The following is a 23,724-nucleotide window of genomic DNA, read 5'->3' on the forward strand; positions in this document are numbered from 1 at the left end:
GCCTATGCATGTTTTTGAAGTGACTTGGACATCATAGTGCAATTGGTCTTGAAGTTTTGAATCACAATATTTGACAAAAAACAATATGAATTTTCATGCAATAAAATGTTGGAAATTGTATTGATATTATCAAGATACTACAATATATAAGATTGTATTTTCATTTACACTCAATGCCTCATATACATCGATCAATGCATAAACATATCACTTGCTCCATTTATCATCCACATATTCTCATAAATTGATAGCTATTTCAAAGACATTAATTTACATATCTATTGGATCGATCCTCATACCCGACCATCCAATTTGTAGATCAGGTCTTTCCATATGTTAATTTCAATTCTTGATCAATACATTTGCAACCTAGCTCTGATACCATGTTGAATTTTTGGATCTGCTACAAATGTATTAATATTGATATGATATTTGGTGTTTATATATATATATATATATATATATATATATATATATATATATATATATATATATATATATATATATATGCAAGTTTATCTGACTGAAGTTATCAAACATCAACAAGATGGTTGATGAAAGATAAGAAGTTGAGTAAAACAAAAGGCTTGACTGAGTGACAATTTACTAGGTCATTGAAGAAGTTACAACATAAGATTAAGGAACTTAAGTTACAGCCAAGAAGAAAAAATTTAACTAAGTGAAGGTAATGGCCGAGCAAGTTGAAGAGAAAGTTGTAGTATTGACCAAGTGTAGTGAAGACTAAGCAAGCCAATTTAGCTAAGTGAGATAGAATTAGTAGAGACTGAGCTAGACATTGATGATTGAGACAAGGAATAGAGTGATGACCAAGTGTCAGAAAGTTAATAGTTTGTGAAAGAATCAAGATTTGAGGTTGACATAGTTGAATTTATGGATGAGTCAAAACATGTAAATGATTAGGATGGATTTGGAATATTTAATGTACAAATGAGTTTGTTAAGTGATCTAAGGCAAGGATTTAATGAGAAGTTTCCAAAAGTTTCAAGAGAGGAGAAGAAGGACAAAATGATGAGCAAATTCATTGAATCTAATCAAACCCTAAGATCTATGGCAATGTTTAAGCGAAAAAAGATCAAAGATACCTATTTAAGGAGGCACAAGAGATATTTTATGGCTGTTGATTGGCAAATTTGTGAAGAAACTATGAAGAACAAGGTAACAGAGGAAAAGTGAGAAGTTGGTGAAGAGATGGAGAATATGGTGAAGTTCAATTAATAAACCAGGAATGAGCCAAATGAAGATCTGAATTTTCAAAGTGAGTTGTATTTTATCAGATCAAACCTAGTTGTTACTTTCTAATCATTTTGGCAGTAAAATCCTTTAATCAAGGTTGACCTAATAGTCATATTGTAAATCCATTAATCAAGGTGACATTCTAATGGAATGATCTAAAGTCATCTAAAAAGGCCACTCCTAACATAATGATTAAATCCTTTTTACAGGGTCACACCTAACAGTGTGTTTTGTAACCTTTAACGAGGTTTTCTCTTAACTGAGCTCACTTCAGAAGAGTAAAAAGTGGGAGCATGTTACTTGGTAGTTTTTCCCAAATTGGGTTTCCATGTTAAATCATAGTGTTATACATGTGTGAATGTTGTTTTTATGTTTCATGCTATTTATTATTATTTATTTATGTTAATCAACATATACTGAACAAAGATCTAGTGTTGGATGAATATGTTGAATTATTGATGAATTGCTATATTGGTCAAGTGGATTTATAAATTTGATTAAGTTATTTGAATTTGTTAAAAGTTGAATTTAGTACATCTGAACTCAATGATAACTAATTCACCTCTCCCCCCACCCTCCCTGCCCCTCCCCCTCTTAGTTATGCTATCATTCTAACACATCATCCACCTATATTTCAAAAAAAAACCTAAATATTCACCTAAACTCATTAGATCTTTGAAATACATCCGCATTTACTAACAAATCCAACAAACAAGTAGCTCAATCAATTCAGAACTGTGCCCTATATTATAGAAGAGGCTAGAACTATTTGAGGATTCAAGAAGGAAAGATAATTTGAAGATATTTGAGGATTTCTTTTTGCTCATAATATCCTTGCAATCCATACTTACTCTCCTCTTTGATTGCATTCTCCCAAATGACAATCTTGTATAGAGCAATATTTTCTAATATACTATAGAGCTTCTTTAAGGGATTGTGGTGCCATATTTTCTATAAAAAATTCATTACATGTCTAAGATCGTGGATTTATTCTCCAAGCTGCCCAAAGGCCAAAATGTGGCAAGTCTCCTTATTTATAAAACCAACCTGCAATAAATCGCCATGTTAAGAGAAATACAAAGATTTATTTATGCATATACCAATGTAGAGATTCTAGGGCTACACAAGGCACTCAGACCTTCATTTATGCTAGAAATAATTCATATATGGTGGAAATAATGGAAGAACACATTATCAAGAAGAAAAAGATTGAGTCACAATAATCCAAATATTCATTGTTCACATGTCCCAAATCACACCCGATCATGGGATTATCTAAAAAGAATGAATAAGGCCAAGGCATTTATTATTTGAAAAGAATGAGCACTAGCTATGGGGTGGAGTACTTGCACTCACTCATAGCCACAAAATTTTCTACTAGATTTTTATTAGAATTTCCTTGAAGGCTCTATCATCCTCTTTGTATGACAATGGTAAAACCCCAAGTCAAGATAACATATATGGATTCCCTACAAGTGCAAACCTGGCTAATCTTGAATGAATTTCTTATTATGTTATTGCTTAGTTCATGACATTAGGGTTTCACTCTTTACTTAAGATACATTGTTGGTATGTCATCTTCCTTGCACTTATGTACATTCAATCTCTTTGAAAACACCTTATTTTCCCTTTGCCTTTGTTAGAAATCCACCAATAGTCCTCATTTCATCAAATTTTCTATGACATATATCATGTGAAGCCATACCCACAAATACAAGGAGAGAGAGAACACCAACATAATACCATGAAACACTTCTTACTCTAGTAATGTTGTTTCTCTTCCTCTAAAAGTATATTGCTCATAAGTAAAAATCCTAGCCTGTTTAGACGAAAATCCATAGACAGAGTCCATCATGTACTTCAGATGCTCAGAGACTATGGATTTACGTTAGATGGAGCCCATCTATCTTCTTTTTGTTTGTTTGTTGGGAGACGTGGAAGTTGAATTGTGGTATTTGGAAGTTCTAATTGCATATGAAATATGGAAAAGTTATCAATGATGAACAACTGCTAATCTCCAATTATCAAAATTTTCTATCATCAATTGGTGAATGAAGGTAAGAAAAGTTTTAATCAAGAGGAGAAATTAAAATGACCAAGGTAAAAAATTAAGACCATGAGGAAATACAAAGGAGGTTAATTTGAGAAGAGGAGGAACATAACCACACAAAAAGAAAGAAAAAAGGAACAAAGGGGATGATTTTCAGTCTATAGTCGATCCATAAAGTCCTAAATTTAAGGTTGAGAGAAATTATTTATATCCTTTCCTCGTATTATAAATCTTTTCTATAGGAACTTTTTTTCTAGATGGATATTAATAAAAAATTATTTTGGCATTGTGGTTTCTAGTTTAGATTTATTTCTTTCATATCAATTGGTGGATTAAATCATACATTTCCAAGCTAAATTTTTTTATAAATCATATAGTTGCAAAAACTTTACAATTAGTGGTATCTAGGGAAATTTGATGAATAGTTGTAATAGGTTCCAAAGTGATCATGGTTAAAAATGCTACAACAATAACTGAATTGACCCAAAATCTAATGACTCTTTTAGAACGTCTTGAAATCAAGTTGTAGCAAACCATACGTAAAACAAAATCCAATGGAAAAATCCCAAAAACACCAATCACTTTGTTAACACATCGAGAGACATTGCAACCAAAAGTATGACAACCACTGCTTCTAGCATCCTTAAAATCAAGCTAGGTATTTGATTTCCAGAAGAAAAAATTAGAACTTAAAATGTTGGTTGCAAGTAGACCCATCAAACTTAGTGTTCAAAGAACTCAATTCAGTTTCCCAAAATCACATTCCCAACAAACAAATGAAACTAAAAATACGCTAAAAAATGAAATGAGATTCAAAAGAAGGTAATCCACTATTTCCTAGCATGCTTGACTAAAAAAAAAAGTCCAAACAATCAAATCTTTCTTATTTACACGAAGAATCAAACAATCATTAGAGGTGGTCTTCTAATTTTGTAGTAATGTCTCAAATGGTTGTTTTCATTTCAGTGTAACATTTTGATTGAAGTTCAAATTTGTCAATGTGCTTTGCATTTTCAATGGTTTTGTCATTTGATTTTATTCAGTGATTAGTGTTAAATTCTTATGAATCAATCTTATAAGACAATGAAATAAACAATGATTATGATTTTTTTAATCTTCATGGCCATGTTCTAAATGGCTCCCTCATTTGAGCATAGATGGAAATTGCATGGAAATTCAAATTAGTAACTGCTCTCTATCTATTTCAATGATTGAATAATTTGATCTATTTTAGGGGACTACTATGGGAATTTTCATGGACTACTGAGGACTTCAATCTAGAATCTTTGTTACTAGTCTAATACTTTTTTAAGATGGTCTATAAAATGGTTCAATGCTACAAAATATTTCGAACTATTTAACTTCAACATTAAGTTTTTAATGGACTAGCCAAAATTTAAATCTAAGACCTTCATGTATTGTGGAAGCTCTTTATAGCCCTTTTAAATCTAGTCAATCTTTGATCTAAATGTACCTCATTTATAACAAGATTAAAAGATCAAATTCTTGAACATCGAAAAGGCCTAGTACTATAATAAATGAGAGTAGTTTGAACACAAGTTTTCATTAAAAAATTAAAAAGTAGAAGCCATAACTTGAGCCAATTAACCTCTAAAGAAATAGGGCATTTTGACTAATTACCAAGCAAACAAGGAGGAGCTAGCAATGAGCCATCACAAAAAAATACCAAAGCAGATTTGTGGCTAATATAATAAAATGTTTTTTTTTTTTAAGGCAAAAGTGGCAAGCCACTGTAATATTTTATTAATCTGATTCAACGAGGTCAACTAGGAAAGAATCAGTGAAGAAAACCCAGCATCGTCCCTAATGTATACATAGTTTTAGATATTTTGAACAAATAATTACAAAGGGTGAATCAAGTACCACCCATCAATATATCTAGAACTGAATATCACCTTCCTTCAAACTGGTATACATGAGCATGATCCAACAAACTTATCTTCTTGAATTAATTTTTTGAGGGCAACATGTTTCTCAATTATGGATAAAGGGTGAAGTGATGAAATCAATAACCCATCACAACCCAAATTCGAAAGAAAATCCGCAACATGGTTTCCTTCCCTATAGGTGTGTGAAATACAAACATCCAAGCACTCATCTAGGAGCCTCCAAATTTGAATAAGAATATATTTTAACTTCCAAGAGAAGATAGTCCTATGAATACAGGCATTAATAATGACAGAGGAGTCCCCTTCAATATGTAGCAACCGAAAATTACCTTGTTTTGCTAAAATAAGACCAGCTAACAGAGCTTGTGCCTCTGCCATGTTATTTGTATTAATATGCAAAGGGGATACTGTAATTGCCACAACATCTCCATCTGAATTTCTAATACATGCACCAAAACCAGAAGGTCCAGGATTACCTCTTGATGCGCCATCAAAATTCAATTTCCAATATCCCTCATCTGGTGGCCTCCATCCTGTTTGCTTATGGGATAATGAAGAAGTGGAAGAATTGCCAATTTTCCAACCATTTGGAATGAATAAATGTTTCCATCTTTGAATAATTTGAGAGTCCCAAGAAGTAATAATAGGATTAAATTTTGTCTTTTGCAAACTTGAATTTGTCACCTCTAAGATAGATCTTTCAATTCCCTCCAAAACAATTTCTAAGGAATGGCTTTCTTTTCTAAAAATGTGTTTGTTACGTTCCCACCAAATAGCCCAAACAACCAATGCCAGGATACATTTCCAAAGGTTTGCAAATAATGATTTGGGATAAAGGACTGGCCAAGCTTGAAAAAGACCCCACAATTTATTTTGGAGAGGAGTACTATAGTGCAGCTTATTCAAGACAAAACTCCAGCATTGATAAGCAAATGAGCATGAGACAAAAAGATGATCCACTGATTCTTCACACTCATCACAAAAAACACAGTTAAAAGAGAAGACAATGTGAAATCTAGCCAATCTGTCACTGGTCAAAATCCTATGTTTTAGCCAAGTGAAACAACCTACCTTTGGAAGTACAATATGATTCCAACAAAATGAAAATGCCCTACAGGTAACTTTATGTGAAACATTTTGCTGCAAAATTTTATAACCCTCTTTTACTGAATAATTGCCATCCTTAGCTAGAGCCCATAAAATCCTATCTTGAGATCCAGAAAAAAAGACTTGCTTGGAAGACAAAATATCTTTGAATTGTCTAATTTCCTAAGATGAAAGTGGTAAAACCGTTGGATCCTTCCAAAACACTTTCCCTGAAAGTTCACAAACATATGCCACATACTGATAAAGTTGAGTACCCCAGTGTAGTTCTGACACTTCAATAATATTCAGAGAAATCAAATTATTGGAAAGGGGAATTTGACCATTGCAAGAATCTCTCCAAAAGTTAACTTTAGTACCATCATTAACTTCCCAAGAAACATAATTAACCAGAATATTATGAGAAGCTCTCATGAAATCCCATATAACTGAACCTTTAGGAGGATCCAAAATAGAGAGAATTCTAGAAGGATCATTATTATCCAGATACTTTTGTTGCATAATTTTGCACCAAGTGGATTGAGGTTTAGTGTACATTTGCCAAACCAATTTCCCACCAAATGCTTCATTTAGATTAAATATATTATGTATCTTAGTCTTTTACAAAGAAGAATAATTCATATGTGCTAGGAATCTTAACTCACCCATCTTTGAGACTGTTATCAATCCCTGACAATTAGAGTTGCTTCCTCCACCAAACACGCTATAATGGTTTGTGGGTACCACCCAATCAAGGCCTATAGTAAATGAGTGGAAACAAGCTTTCCTATTGAAGGAGAACCTTTAAAAAATATTGTAAATTGTAGAAATTTGAACATAAGATTTAGGTTAGGCAAAGTACAAATGACGTTGTTCAAATTAAGAATAAAATTTCAATCTCTTTCAACCCTTATGTATGCAACATGTTCCTTTTCACTCTTTTTCCTAAAAGACCAAGCCTATATCAAACACATGTACAGTTTATCATTTAGTATAAAGACATATTGAAGAAAAAAGAGTATGAGTGGCATACTATTTGATGTATTTCAAACATGTTAACAAGGCTTATGACCAATTATTGTTCTCATGTAAGAAAAAATGTATCTCAATTTTTTAGACTCAACAAACAATCTAATAATAATAATAATGCAGCTTAGATTTTGATTTATGATAAGTAGTAAGAGGTGTTTTGAATAAGGATTGTGGGAATCTACATATTAAAAAGTGTTCTTTTTAAAAGTCCATTAGTTAAGTGGATGATAAGGAATATAATCCACTATGATTTTTACTTTAAAAATATGATATTTTCTTTTTAAATATCCTTTATCCCTATCAAGCTATATCCTTCTAGAGAAATTTAAATGAGAGTAGTCATTTTACGAAAATGATTTTGTTCCAAGGTGTTAAGGTCTTCAAACATTCTCTAAGGGTCTATTTGGTAGCGGGAATATGAGTGGAATAGGCATATGTAAATTCTTGAAATTTCAATCCTCCGTTTGGGTGCACCAAATCGGAATTGTGAATAGGAATACATATTTGAATTTTGGCCCCAAACTGAGCATTTGTAATTCCATCTAAATAAGTGGAATTGGAATACATATTCCTATTCCAATTTTATTTATTTTAGAAAATATAAAATTTTGGGTCTGTGAATTCCCCATCAAATTTCAACTAAACCAAACAAGAATAGGAATACTTATTCTTATTTTCTATTCTAGAATACGTATTCATATACCCATATTCTTATTCCCACAGCCAAACAAACCTTAATAGTACTCTTATTTTCTTCTTCTTTAATTTTTAACAAGCATATATCATTAATTTATCATAATTTGATATTAACTTTCATGACAACACTTATAGAATTTTTTTATTAGACTTTCCTTAAAAGTACAAATAATTAATTATAAATAATTTAGATACCATTCTTTTTACATATTTAACAAGAGACACAATGTGTCATAGTTCCTGCCTAATGCATAATGGTTGTAGAGGTGTGGATGAGTGAGAATAAGGTTAAATAGTTATAAATTAACATTGTGAATGCATTAATTTTTGCCTAGAAATGCACTTGTGATCTAATAGGATGACTTATATTTTGTTGTTAAATTTTCGTCTTAGAAATGCACTTGTGATCTGATAGGATGACTCATATTTTGTTGTTAAGTTCTCATGTTATATTATTATATCTTTGGGCATTTAAGCCCAAGAATAAGAGACCAAAGTCCCCAATATGGCACTATGTACTTAATATCATACTACGATCAATACATATGCTTTAGACAAATTTGAACCTTTTACATTGACAACTTAAATTATGTGCAATGAGGAAAGATATAAATACCAATATTTGAATTATAGAACTCGAAGAACTGATGAAGCATTTGGAGTATCACATTATATGTTTAAGCATACCATGCATGCTACTCAACAACCATAGGTAGTTGGAAAAACTCCCCCAACTATGTATTATTCTCATCTTGATTATCAAATAGAACTCACACTATTTTTAATCATTAACACTGGACAAAAACTAGGATATAGATATAGATAGAGATAAATAACAATATAGAACAATAACAACATAAATATATATGTAGAGGAAAAAAGGATAGATAATATAGAGGAGGAAGACGAAGAGAGAGAAAATAGTAAGATAGAGTGATACCAACATAAGTTGTGTGTGTGTGAGAGAGAGAGAGAGAATTAAATATAATTATTTTTCTTAATAAAACAAATAGTTAAAATAAAATCATGATTATAATAAAAAATTAAAATATATTATATTTTAATTAATGAAACTAAGAATTTATTTTTTATATTAAAATTCATATTTCTATAAATAAGAAATAGAACATAACTATTTAATTTTAATAAATAGTTTATAAAAACTTAATAATAATTTATATATCTTTTAGAATTGAATTATTTCTTTTTTGTGGTTTTTTTTAGTATATATTTTTATATATATAATATAATTATTAATTAAATATTAAAATATATATTTAAGTTTTAAATATATTTAAACTAAATGATAAATTGTTAAATAAAAAATAATAATAATAATAAATGATATAATTTATAAATTGTAACACCTATCAATTATACATATTACAAACAATATTATAAAATATAATTAAAAAATAATATTGTTTAATTTAATTTTATAAAAGTAAAATAATAGTAATAATTTAACTACTTTTAATAAAAAAACAAAGTTTAAAAAAATTAGAAATTCAAATACAAATATATAACATATTGAAATTATATTAAAAATATATATTTATAAATTATATATATATATAGAGAGAGAGAGAGAGAGAGAGAGAGAGAGAGAGAGAGAGAGAGAGAGAATTTGAATTTATGCATTACATGAAGTTTTAGGAACATCAATGTAAAACTAATAATATATATATTTAAAATAAGAAATTAAAAATATTTAATTTTATATTTGAACTTGGTAAGAAAAATAGATTGTGATAATTAATATTGATTAGACATGTTGTATGAGGTGGAAGATAAAATAATTAAAAAAAATAAATCTAATGTAGAAAAGATAAAGTTGTAATTAATGCATTCATTAATGCATGATGAAGTTGTTAGAAAATATTTGTATTTTTGTTGAAGAAAATTAATTTTCTACCCCCTAAAAAAATTAGTATGAACCAATAGAATGAATGAAAAATGTGATTTATAAAATAATAAAAAAATAGAAAAATATATAAACATTTAAAGTTTTATATAATCTTTTAAATTTTTTGATTTAATTGGTCAGTTGTAATGTCAAATTAGCCATAAGTATTCCGCCCATGGAGAAACTAAAAATTAATTAATTAAATTCATATTATACCTTTTTCAAAAACAATATATAGTAAAATTATTTTTAAAATACTTTTCTCTATCTATCTCAATAGTTGTTTCTTATTTCCATTCTTATCTATATATATCCCTATTTCATTTCCATTCTTATCTCTATATTCCTATTTCAGTTGGAAATATTAGTTTTTGATTTATAACATTTAGAATTTTTTCTAATATAGAATTTGATTTCTTTTGACAAATCATTTATTTGTGAGTTATTTCAAATAAAGTGAATAGGATTTGTTCCTTTATCCATGAACAATTTCAAGTATTTTGTGGTTGTATAATAATGTATAGTAGAAAGGTAAAATATAGACCATATTATACTTATATTAAAAACATATTATTAACTAAAATGAATTAGAGTCAAATTGTTTAACAACTTTATACCAAAATACTTCTGAAAATTAGAAGAACAAAAACATTAAAATAACCAAAAACTGAAAAAACACACCTTTCACCATTAAAACTCTGTTCTCGTTATCTTATTTTTCCAGTTTACATCTTCCTACACGATTATTATTTTATCAGGATGCGACTGGTTAATGTCTGAGTGAAATTAGTGTTAACAATGGAGGCGTCCAGAGCAGGAAAATAGTGTATACAGTGGAGGCAATAAGTACGAAGAATGCCAGCTCATTTTTTTATGGATCTCAGAACACCCATTGCCACTGCAAGGGTGCAATTGCAGTCAATCTGCCCCGTCTTTAAGAAGTACAATTGTTACTTGTTAGGTGTTAGGAAGTCGGAAGTTTGTACATTAAAGAGCAGAAGTAGAGGAGATCGGCATGGGATAATAAGGTTAAGGGCGAAGGCACGGGGTGATGAAGAGGGACGGGGGAAGATGAAGGGATTATTACTGGACATGGTGGGTGCTGATAACTTATTGAGAATGGTTGCAGGGGCTACATCTGCCCCTCTTGCTCAATATGTTGCCTCTCCTACCACTTTTCTTCATCATTTGGATCCCAGGGTCAAGCAGGTAACTCCTTTTCTTCCGTACCCTCAACCTCTCTTTTCATCCTCTCTTCATTAAATGAAAGAAAACCAAACACAGACATCTCCAGGTGTATATAGTTTATGGAATATCTCTGTCAAATCGTTAATCATTCCAAGTTACTTTTCTGACCAAACGGTAAGACAGACTTTAAAAACAAGAAAGATAACTTTTCAAGAATACTCAGCACTGTTAGTTTTGTTCGATTGATACAGAATTCCATATATTAGCAGGCGGTGCTTACAGTTTTAACGTTTTCCTAGACACTCTGATTAAGAGATTTCTATTGTAGAGAGTCCAGCAGCATGATGCTGTCTCTAGTGCTCCTCCTTTTTAGTTATGGAGGAGCTTCACTTTCCTCTATTCGGGGTTGCACCGCCTATTTTTTTTTCAATATTTGGTGCCTCCTTGTCAACGTCTTCTCGTTTAAAAGCGCAGTGATTTGCTTCATCCATGGCGTGGACATTAATCAGGGATAAATCATTGTGGAACTGACAATTATAACGAAGTAATATACCTGCTGCTGCGTTCTCTTTACCTTCCTAAACAACAACCTTGATTTGTATGTCGTGAACTGTTCTATAGAAGCTTGTACTGTTTGATCCCTTTAAGTCAAGTTTAGTGAATCTTTAAATAACATTTATGGATGATCTAAAGATCTCTAAAGATCAGGTAGGAACTTATCCTTAAGGCGCTTATCTTGGCCCACACTCCTAGTTTTCCATTTCTTTGCCCTAATGTTTGCAAGTTATTTCACCATAGAGCATCGTGGAATTTTTTTGCAACTGCAAGTTTTCCCTCCTAGGGTCATTAATATATTAAACACATCAAATTACCATGCATGCATTTAAACCCAAGTCATAAATAGAGTTGAGTTCCTTGTTCAATACTCCTTTAAATTCAGAAATATCTACTCAAAATTTAGTACTTTGTTTAATTAAAACCTCTATCATCCAATCAATAGGGTTTTGCTTCAGTTTGCACTCTACCTGAGCATTTCTTCCATCATATATATCTGCCGCCCTGCATCCATTCCATCTCTCTTGAACCGATTGACGTGAACATCCCTCTGAGCCATTGGGTTCACGGTTGCAATCTGTTGGCCTGCAAACAACGAATCCAAGAAATCTAATTGAAGCAAATCTTTGCTGCACTGCCTCAAGGCTATAAGATTCTTTAATCCAAGAATATGTGATTCCACCTTCAAAATTTGCATAATTCTATCCACAAAACTGAAAGAATTTACACATAGGAACTCAGCAGCTTAATATTTCTCTCGGGAATTACATATACATATCAGCAAGATTGCAACAATAACTGTTTGAATGTCAGCTGAACTTATACTAAGGGCAGAAACCTTCCTAATCCCTCTAAATGAAAAAGAAATTGTTTTACTTTTCCTCTGAACAACTAGACCTCTTAAAACAGCCTACTCTAAACATTCCCTGAAGAACACACAATAAAACAGCCTACTCCAGACATTCACTTGGAGCACACTGCAAAATTACAATAGTAATGGCTACAACCCTATGAGCAACAACTCATACAATTACAAAACAAGTGAGGTATAATTCAGATTTGGACTACAATCCAAAATAGAACTGTTATATAGCATCACGTATTTTGATCAGTTCAAGTGAAAGAATATAATCAAGCTGCTTACTGTCCTCTGCCTTCTTGCATCAACAACAGATTGCAAACACTGCATATTCTATGCTGATCCTATCGCTTCATATCTCACTCCAGAATCCCAAAAACTCCATCTCACGTGTGCCAAAAACATAACTCAGTCGACACAAAAGATATATAAAGAAACATATAGAATATTCCATTATACCTTGATCAAATCACCACATAACAACTTGCTATATGATTAGAGTACTCTTCATAGTCGGCTCCATAATGATCAATGACCAAAACAAACTAACTCATCGATTTACCAAGTTTACTGATGGAATCATTCAACTCTGTTCCCAATCAATTTACAGATAAACCGATTTCCAAAATAGAATATCTCATGTATCCTGCAACACTTAGCCTGTGATGATCAGATTAGACACTTCAGTATGTCTACTTTTAGAATCTAGCTGTGCAAATCATAATTCTCTAACCTTTGTCCTACTGATCTAAAATATCTGCTCGTATCCTGCACTGTTCTAAACACTCCGTCCATCTTCACCAGCTAATCAATTGATAGGCTAAAATCTTGTAAGGTGGCAAAATGATAAGCGTGTACTATGCATTATTAGGTGACTCTAGCCAACAATCTCCCCCTTTGGTATTGATTGCAACTCTTACTGAAAAATGACCAAACGGCCAGTCATAATACCAAGTATCAAAAATTCTTTCAAAAATATGCACTCCCCCTTCGGTAGACATCTCTCCTCCTAATTTACACATACACTTTCACTGAATCTCTTCCCCTTTGACATCAATGGCAAAGGCGGGGTTTGAAAAGAAAAATTCATCTACCAAAGCTTCTGTACTGCCCATATATATACAAAAATACAATGTCATACAAACTTGAATACATCTGACAAGTTGCTTCTAAGAGCTACCAAGTCTATATCCCAAGACTTCCGAAGACTTTCCACAATCTGAAGCTGTCTGCATATAGCATATGCTGATTTCTCAGCCTCAATCAGGTTCAGTGGACTGAATATTCATAAGTTTTAACTGCCTTTATCAAAGCTTTCTGCATCTAAACCTTTGAAACAATTAGATTCTCTAAATCTGTGAATCTACCTCTCATTCTTAGTCTCTCAACTTCAAGTATTTTGATCTGATTTTGTACTTTAAGATCTTCAGCTGCATGTTCCGATGCATGCCCTTTGACTGGATCAAAGTTCCTTGATAACTCGGCAAGTTTAGTTTCTCCTTCCTCAATAAATTTGTCAACATCAAAAGTATGTATAGGAAAGTTTATACACAACCTATATACCTTACTTCCAATTGATATAGCCTCTTTCAGTTGAGTAATTGCAGTCTCAAATGATGGCCTGTCCTTTGAAATAAGAGCACATAGTTGTTGATTATATTGGTGCTGCATCAATTCAATTTGTAGCTTCAGTAGAGCTGACTTCTCCAAAGTCTCAAAATTTGCATCAAAAGAGTCAAGTAGTTTCTCCAATTGATGTGCAGAAGAATCACCAGTCTCAGACTTAACATGCACAATTTTCTTTAGCACATTTGTTGCTCTAGATAACAATCTTCCTTCCTTCTCACTGTTGTGCAAAACTCTTTCCTTAGCCATTGTATGACCAATTTTTGGTATTTTCATTAGCTCATCTATATCCAGATTGTCCAAATCTATAGGTCCTTGAACTTGTTTATCAGATACATCGATAAATTCAATGGTGTCTCTTGCCAACAATTCCATCTTTCCAAGTGATGGCTCAGCATTTGACTACATTTGCTCGGTATGATCTTCTGATTGATTTTGATCTGCAATTACATTATTCATGACATCTAAATCTTGAACATCTTCAATATGTTCATCAATCTCCTTTCCAGTCTCTACCTCGTCAGGCTTACCAACAGTATAGCCTTTACCGATATTTATTCCTCTGATTTTTTCTTTCTGAATCACATCTTCGGGTTTAACTTTGTCCCCTTCTCCTTTTTCTTTTTCTTGTTCAACTTCTTTCAGCGGATCAAGAGTAATAGGTACTCCTGCAATAAATAGATCTGGTTCCTCAACAATATAAAATAATTGTTTACCAATATCAAGTTTATCCTCTTTCCTCTTTGTCCTTGGTTCCTTCTTCTTTGGTACATTATGTCTAGTTTTAATAGCATCTTGCTGAATACATACTCAGTTTCTGAAATGATCTCCTCTGATTTTCAATCCATTAACATGTTAATTCTTCTTTTAGTCAAAATTCTTCACCAAGTAAATTCTTCTTATCATCATTTCTGATTGCGTAGAATATCTTTGAGAGGATTCCCTCTCTAATTCTTCGGGCTTCGTCAAGTGCAAATAGTCTTCTTTCTTCCAACTTGAGATATAACTCATCATAAACTTATTCAAATAAGCAATAACTCCTTGGTCAAGTCTTCTTTGATCAACTTCATCAAATGAATAATAACATGTTCCCAATTGAACTAAAATGCCATGATGATTATGCTTCTGGATTTGATTGTGTATGCTTTTTTATCATCAACGTTTCGGATCACACTCTGTGATCCATCATCAGGATGAGAGAAGGATGTAAGATGTGATCACATCTTACATCCTTCTCTCATCCTGATGATGGATCACAGAGTGTGATCCGAAACGTTGATGATAAAAAAATATAAAATCAAATCCATAAGCATAATCATCATTAGTAATGGATTGTGAAAATCTGATATTATTAAAATGCCATGATTAACCACCTTATCCAAAATCTTATCTATAGGATCTTCATTCTCACCGACAGTTGTATGTCTTCTTTTGACAACTTTTTTTGCAATTGCTCCGTCAGTCGTTAACCTTTTCTTTGAATCATCAGACTCAGGAGATGAGTCATCGTTATCAGCCTTTGTCCTCTTTTGAGGTGCTTTGCTCTTCTCCTTGGTTCTCCTTCTTACCGGTTCATACTTGGATTTCTTTGTCGTATGCCTTAGAAAGATTCGGTGTAGATGTCTTCTCTACTGAGCTATCAGTGCTCTTCTTCTCAGGAAGTGTAGGTATAATTTTAGATGCACTCCTTGTTGTTCTCTGATTGGACAACATCGAATTACGTGAAGGTTTAGCTTCTTTCTCTACATCAATTAAGTGCAACTTGAACGGCCTTGCTCTTCTCATTCTCCTCTTGCTTTCTTCTGATTTCTGCCAGCTGCTCCTTGCATATTCCTTCCTTTTCTGCAATTTTGTCAACCATTTTCGTGACCTTCTTGGTTCTTGGTGCTTGATAACATTCATTTTGAACTTTCTAATATTTCTCATCATAAGTCCAAAATCTCTTTGCATTAGGATCTCTAGGTTTTCTGATCATGCCATCAACATGCTTGACCACAATTGGAGGGTCAACTTCATATCTTGTGGGTATTAACTATGAGTTTCGAGGTTCCACTGCTTCTATGTAACATGCATCTTGTAAGGAAACTTGCAATCTAAAATATTGCAGTTTCCACATAACCCATAATAGATCTAAAATAAATATGCAATTAAAATTCACATGCAAGTGAATATACAACATACCCACAAAAATGTGACTCAAGATATACCTTGGGAAACCCTCGTTGGGGGAAAAACCCAGCCTCCAAAAGCATCCATCACCATGTATTATTCAGCAAAAAACCTTTGCAACACAACCATGGAAGCCTTCAAAGCCATAACCACCTCCAAGCAATCCATGTGAACAAGCATGAATCCACACATCCCATGCCATGTTTTCAACCTTCACAAATGATCCCTTGGCTAACTTGTCAAGCCTTGTCTTGCTTGACTTTGTTTTTTGCCTTTTGTCCTTCTCATACAACAACCCCCCTTGTGGTTGCTTATATGGTAGCAAGCTCCCACAAAATCGCCAAGTGGTATTACATAAATCATGTGCTACCTAACCCATTGACCTTACCTTTGGTATTGGACATTTATATTTTCTCCAATATTAAATAATTACATTAAATAATATCACAATGTTACAATACAATTCATCAAATACATTCCATGAGAATCTGTACATGTTGCATGTCCATCTAGGCGCTAGGTACAACATTACATTATAAAATAAAATAATACAATATAACTATTATGCAATGTGTGCAACAAACATAATCTCAACAATCTCCCACTTGTTGTATACATTGCATAGGGTCAAACCGTAGCCACATAAATGAACAAGGAGACAATCCATCCTAACACATCTACCATCATGAATCAAAGTAGATCGTGCTCCATTCTGGTGCCCAGAACAAAATCAAAGTATCCAACATCTCAAACATGAATGATCTCACCTCCTATTATGCCACTGTCAATTGACATACATAGAAACCATCCAAAGAGAAAGCCACCAAACCTGTCACATAAGAATCATAAAATCCTATACCAACTCAAATGTTAAGCACAAACGCCTGATCCAAAGGTAATCACATGTATCCATAGTTGTCAAAATCCATAGCTAAAATAACACCCACAACAAGTGCCATGCCATCCAACTATCCATACCTCAAAAGTTATACCAAGTGAATCTCACATCATCAACATATCCAATTTGAGACTTGCAATCACAAGCCTCAAGAGCAATACCTGCCACATATACATCAAGAAGCTTCCACTACAAAAGATAATGTCGAATCTATGACCAATCCATTTACAACATCTCAAAGAAGTGAATCCATGTAGTATTAAGGACATCCACAATACATAAAGCAATAACCTGCAAGAACAACTCTCATAACTATTACGATAATAGATAATCGTCTAGTATTAGTTAATGTTAATTTATTGTAAATATTTAGTTATCTTTAGTTAGTTGTAACTTTTTAAGCTTTCTTTTAACCAAAATAAAATGTTTCTATTCTTTATGATCATTTCCTAAGGAAACATCGTTCCATTCTTTTGTATATAATGACCTCTTGGTCTTTGTTAATAACAAGCAAAAATTTTCCAATTATTTCGTAATATGGTATCAGAGCCAATACTCTAAACTTTTTTTAAAAATAATTATAATTTCTTAGTTGAAATTATTTGCTTTTTATTTTCGAAATTATTTACATGCATATTTGCTTCCAACTCTCTATATAATCCGACTAGGGTTTCAGTTCTGAAAGATCTGAATGCATTGACTTTTGGTTCGATTCTTCAACCCATTTCTAACTAAGATCTGTCTATTTTTTTTGCTCATTTTTGCCATTTTTGTGGTTTTTTTAATCGCATGGCTGTTTTTGTACAAAACCCTAATTTTTTTGTTCAAAAAATTCTTTTGTTTCGAGATTCTTGGTGGGTTTTTCGAGAGCTCAATTGAGTTGTCCTCAGATTTTTTTGTGTGCCTCGATTTTTGATCCAACCAATCTAGACATTGACAACATATCTTTTCTGGGTTTTTTGAGCTCTCTTCTGGGTCACCCTTCAAATTTTCTGGGTCTACTTTGTGAGGGTTGCATGTACTTGCATGTTTGTTGCATGTTGTTTGCATTTGTTGCTTTACCATGCAAAGTCTCGTGTTTTGCCTGAAAAATTCTTGTGGGTTTTTTCATAATTTTTTTCCTCAAAAAAAAATCCAATGGGTTTTCTATTTTTTTTTTCCCTTAATTTTTTAAAAATGGGTTTCTATAAATTTTCCCTTAAATATTTCTAATTTTGTAATTCACAGAGTTGTGTGGGATTCCTTTGTGGGTTTGTAATTTTTTCCTAAAAAATTATCTGTTGGGTTTTACTATTTTTCCTAAAAAATAATGAAGCTTTGTAATGTTAGGTTTTGATTGGTTTTTCACTACAAAAATCATGTTGGGTTTTGATTGATTTTTCACCTCAAAAATCATGTTGGGTTTGATTAATTTTTCACCTAAAAAGTCATGGCTTTTTGCAGTTTGTATTGGAGCATTAATCGAAGTACCACCAACAGTCTTCTCAATAGACATCCTTTGCTCCAGATTCAGAAGGCTCCCAGAAGAAGAACATTCAATGCAACTACTGCCACAAATTTGGGCAAATAAAGGTTGAATGTCAGAAATGCTTAGTGTCCCAATCTAAGCAACTAGGATCGTAGCCCAAAGCGAACAATGTAGAGCACACTGAGTAGACAGAATCTGCCTTTTATGCCTTCATGGTTAAAAGACCTACAGATCATGTGAAATTGTCTGCCTGGTACATTGATTCAAGTGCCTTTCGTCATTTCACTCATGCAAAGATTGGTTTACTGACTATCAACCTTATTTAGATAGTTATTTTTGGTGGTGGAGAAGAGTGCACTATTGTCAGCAAAGGCAACATTTAGATTCAGTTTGCTGGGAGGAATCTCATTTTCCTCAATGTGTACTATGTTTCAGGGATGGAACTAAATCCTCTTAGTTAGTCAATTACTGTGACATTCTCCACAGTTGGATGTCACCTTCAGTTCACATCAATGTACTATCACTGATAGAGCGACTTAGTCTATTGTTGTAGTAGGTCTTGAGGATCATGGTCTTTTTAGACTTACTGATTTTGGTATGGCTGCTCGGCGGTCTTCTGTTAGTACAATTTGACATCAACGATATGGGCACTGGTTTACTGATAGAGCGACTTAGTCTATTGTTGTAGTAGGTCTTGAGGATCATGGTCTTTTTAGACTTACTGATTTTGGTATGGCTGCTCGGCGGTCTTCTGTTAGTACAATTTGACATCAACGATATGGGCACTGATTTTCGTCATTTCACTCATGCAAAGACTGGTTTACTGACTATCAACCTTATTCAGATAGTTATTTTTGGTGGTGGAGAAGAGTGCATTGTTGTCGGCAAAGGCAACATTTAGATTCAGTCTGCTGGGAGGAATCTCATTTTCCTCAATGTGTACTATGTTCCAGGGATGGAACTAAATCTACTCTTAGTCAATTACTGTGACATTCTCCACAGTTGGATGTCACCTTCAGTTCACATCAGTGTACTATCACTAATAGAGCGACTTAGTCTATTGTTGTAGTAGGTCTTGAGGATCATGGTCTTTTTAGACTTACTGATTTTGGTATGGCTGCTTGGCGGTCTTCCGTTAGTACAATTTGACATCAACGATATGGGCACTGGTTTACTGATAGAGCAACTTAGTCTATTGTTGTAGTAGGTCTTGAGGATCATGGTCTTTTTAGACTTACTGATTTTGGTATGGCTGCTCGGCGGTCTTCTGTTAGTACAATTTGACATCAACGATATGGGCATTGATTTTCGTCATTTCACTCATGCAAAGACTGGTTTACTGACTATCAACCTTATTCAGATATTATTTTTGGTGGTGGAGAAGAGTGCACTGTTGTCGAAAAAGGCAACATTTAGATTCAGTCTGCTGGGAGGAATCTCATTTTCCTCAATGTGTACTATGTTCCAGGGATGGAACTAAATCTACTCTTAGTTAGTTAATTACTGTGACATTCTCCACAGTTGGATGTCACCTTCAGTTCACATCAGTGTACTATCACTGATAGAGTGACTTAGTCTATTGTTGTAGTAGGTCTTGAGGATCATGGTCTTTTTAGACTTATTGATTTTGGTATGACTGCTCGGCGGTCTTCTGTTAGTACAATTTGACATCAACGATATGGGCACTTAAATGTGCATTATCTCTCACAGCTTGCTTAGGATGAGCTTGTTTTTGGATTGCCAGAGATTCAGACTCAATAACTTGGAGTTTGTGATGCATGCCACACTAGAAAGCAAGATCGCACACCTTTCACTAGTGGCGCTTCATGGCGAGCTTCTCAGGTACTTCAGCTTGTTCATGCTAATATCTACGGCCATATGGCCACTCCTATTCTTAGATCTAGGTATTTTTTGTTGTTTGTTGATGATTTCAATAGAAAAATATGGGTATATTTCCTTAAAAAGAAATCAAATGCATTTCCTATATTTCAAAATTTTAAACCTTAATTTGAAAAAGAGTCTGGGAAATCTATTATTACTCTTAGATCAGACAATGGGGGGCAATTTTGTTCAAATGTTTTCTCTAGCTTCTTGGATACTCATAGCATCAGATGCCAATTAACAACATTCCACACACCACAACAGAACAATGTAGCTGAACATCGGAACAGAACAATCATTGAAATGGCTTGATCCATGCTCGAATACAGACATGTTCTGAAGAAGTATTGGGCAGAAGCAGTTAACATTGTAGTTTATCTTTTGAACTGGTCACCCATAGTGGCAGTCAAAGATAAAACTCCGGAAGAGGCCTGATTAGGTCACAGGCCCAAAATCAGTCACCTGAAGGTTTTTGGTTCCTTTGCTTTTGCTTGGATCCTTGATGCGTCACGCACCAAGTTGAATGCCAAGAGTCACAATTTCAATGCTTGCTGGATACAGTAGTCTTCACAAAGCTTATCGCTTGATCAATGTTGAGACATCTCGTCTCATATACAGTCGTGATATAGTCTTTGATGATACAACCAACAAAAGAAAGAGATAAAGAAATAACCATGTCATCTCTCACATGACATACATGAACACAAACCATTGATCACAATCTCTAACCAATCTCAAATCCAATGTAAGTGAGACCAAACATCCAAGAAGATAACTAGGACCAAAGAGACACCATGCAAATCATAACCTGTATCATGTCCTCCGACACACCTCTAGATATAAATTGTGTCAAGTAAGATCTCCATAAAATCCCAGCCAAGAAGCCACAACACCACCCAAACCATACCATAGAACTAATCATGGATGTAAGCCGCTTACAAGAAGATCAAACTCATAGACCATTCCTAAACCAAGGAATAACTATTCCTAATCCAAGGAATATGCCTAATATAAAACCATTTCCCAAACTCAACTAACATAACAAAATATGCACAAGGAGATGACCAATGCTAAACCATCTTTTAAATGAACCCTCTAAAACTAACTCATCTACCATAGCTCAAGATCCATATCAATGAATGACAAGCATAAACATAATGCACCTGAGAGAAACAATGGGCTATACCTCTCAAATAGTAAACCACCGAGAAGACCAAGAGGGGGGAATGAGAATGTTCATCAAGATATCCAAGTCTCCAACCAAGATTCCTCTAAGGACAATCTCCTCTCAAGTCCATATCAAATAAATGCCCCTCAGACTTCTTGTTGAAACCATCAACTGTCCCAACAAATACTTCTCTAATTCAAGAGAAATCAACATCACTACCGTTTCTAAGTATCCGTGAGCACCTATAACCAATCAATCCATGCCAACTCCAAATGCAACACAACAATATCATGAAGTATCCAACAAATGATCAATATACTCAATATAAAAAAACTACACCAAGATCAATGTCAAAGTTCCAACCATGGCCTCAAGAACATAAACATGACAACATGATCTAAACCATCTCAACTAAAGAGATAACATGCCCCATATGAACATATCGTAACATGTCAAAACTCTAAATGCGTATCAAGAGTATACCATGACATAATAATGAAACCATCCTAACACCAAGGATATGTTAGCATGAATGCCGATGGTATTCCTTTAAGGGAGTATCCTAAGCATTGCTAGAGCATGTGAAGATTGTTAGCATGATTGACATGTTGCATTCATGATTGTGTTTGTCATTGATGACAACATAGTATGGTTTCTGTGAAGACTGACAGAGAAGCAGACAAAGAACGAGAGCGTATTGATAGAGAGTTGATGGTCACGTGAAGTGCGGCTAAGGATGTGTTCTACACTATGTCCTGATGATAAGGTTAAGTGTGCATCAAGTAAGGAGAAGATGGGCAAAAGATATGCTTGATTTACAAAGAACAATATACAGAGAGTATCTGAGAAACAATTTCTGATGAATGAACTGTATCTCCTAATAGAGATGGAATCGTGATATGTGAGGTCAGATAGTGACAGAAGACAGCCTGATGGTGACGTTATGTGTGCAAGCTCTGGGGTCGCACGTGTGAGTAGTTGTAAAGATTGTGAGTTGATAGTGTGGTGTAATTGTGAAATAATTAATTATCTTAATGTGGTCCTATTATAATTAATTGAGAAAGCCTCAAGGCCAACTCAAGGAATTGTTTTGAGGACATGATATAAAGGAAGATTATTTTCCTTTTGGTATAGTGGGAGTGGATGTGAATGCATCTAGTGCGAATTGTGCGAATAAGAGCAGAATATTTGGTAAATGCGAGTAAGCGATCCAAGGGATTATTGGATGTGAAATTGGTTGTCTAGTATTGAGATCAGAAGAAGAAGAGAAGTCCGGTTGACACGACAGAGGAAGAGGAAGTACAAGTGCAATTCATTTCTATTATTCAACAAGGAGTAATACAGAGATTAGTTGGACATTGAATTCAGTGATCTTGCCCCTGAAGCTATTTGGACAGTGGGTCCATCTGCCTTCTACAACTTCTAACAGGGTTGGAATCTCTTAACAGGGATTCAGAGTCTCCTAGCAAGGACTGATATGTACTGAATGTTTTTATTGACTTCTAATAGAGTCCATCCTCTAACAAGGAACATTTATATTACTACATCATTTTGTGGGTACCATCCCCATTGGGTTTTTCCCTCTGATCAAGGGTTTCCTTAGTTAACATATTTGGTGTTATTGTGTATGAGTATCTTGTTATGGTTGCTGATTATATTGCTCATATGGTTGATGATTAATAAAGTTGATAATTGTTGTAATAGTTGTATAACTTATTCCCCCCCCTAGTTATATTGGTGGACTTTACTTTATAACAATTGGTATCAAAGTGTTAGGTCTTTGAAGAAAAGCTTAACAACTTTGGGAGATCAATGACAAGTCACTTTAGAAAATAAAGTCCTAAGTCAGAGGGAGGTAATTTTGTTATTCAAAAGATGGGAGGTTCTTGGTGAGTTTTTAGAATTGTGTACAAAACAGAGCATCAAGTTTCTATTTCCTGAATCTTTTTGTTGCATAGAAAAGAATAGAAGCACAAGTAAA

At 33.5% G+C, this 23,724-nt stretch overlaps 1 protein-coding gene across 2 annotated transcripts in view; it reads left to right on the plus strand.

The window, feature by feature from the left end:
• Positions 1–10,570: 10,570 nt before the first annotated feature.
• The window catches only part of ABCI12 (cobalt ion transmembrane transporter), a 52,847-nt gene continuing 39,693 nt past the window's right edge, over positions 10,571–23,724 (plus strand). For both annotated transcript variants that reach the window (XM_089814136.1, XM_089814137.1), the window contains exon 1: positions 10,571–11,140. In XM_089814136.1, the coding sequence (XP_089670262.1) occupies positions 10,787–11,140 (354 nt within the window). In that variant the 5' untranslated portion in view covers positions 10,571–10,786. The remainder of the gene's footprint in view (positions 11,141–23,724) is intronic.

This window comes from Cupressus sempervirens, chromosome 2, assembly GCF_028749045.1.
Source record: "Cupressus sempervirens isolate cs-2001-9-10 chromosome 2, ASM2874904v1, whole genome shotgun sequence".
In the NCBI taxonomy this organism is placed as follows: Eukaryota; Viridiplantae; Streptophyta; class Pinopsida; order Cupressales; family Cupressaceae; genus Cupressus; species Cupressus sempervirens.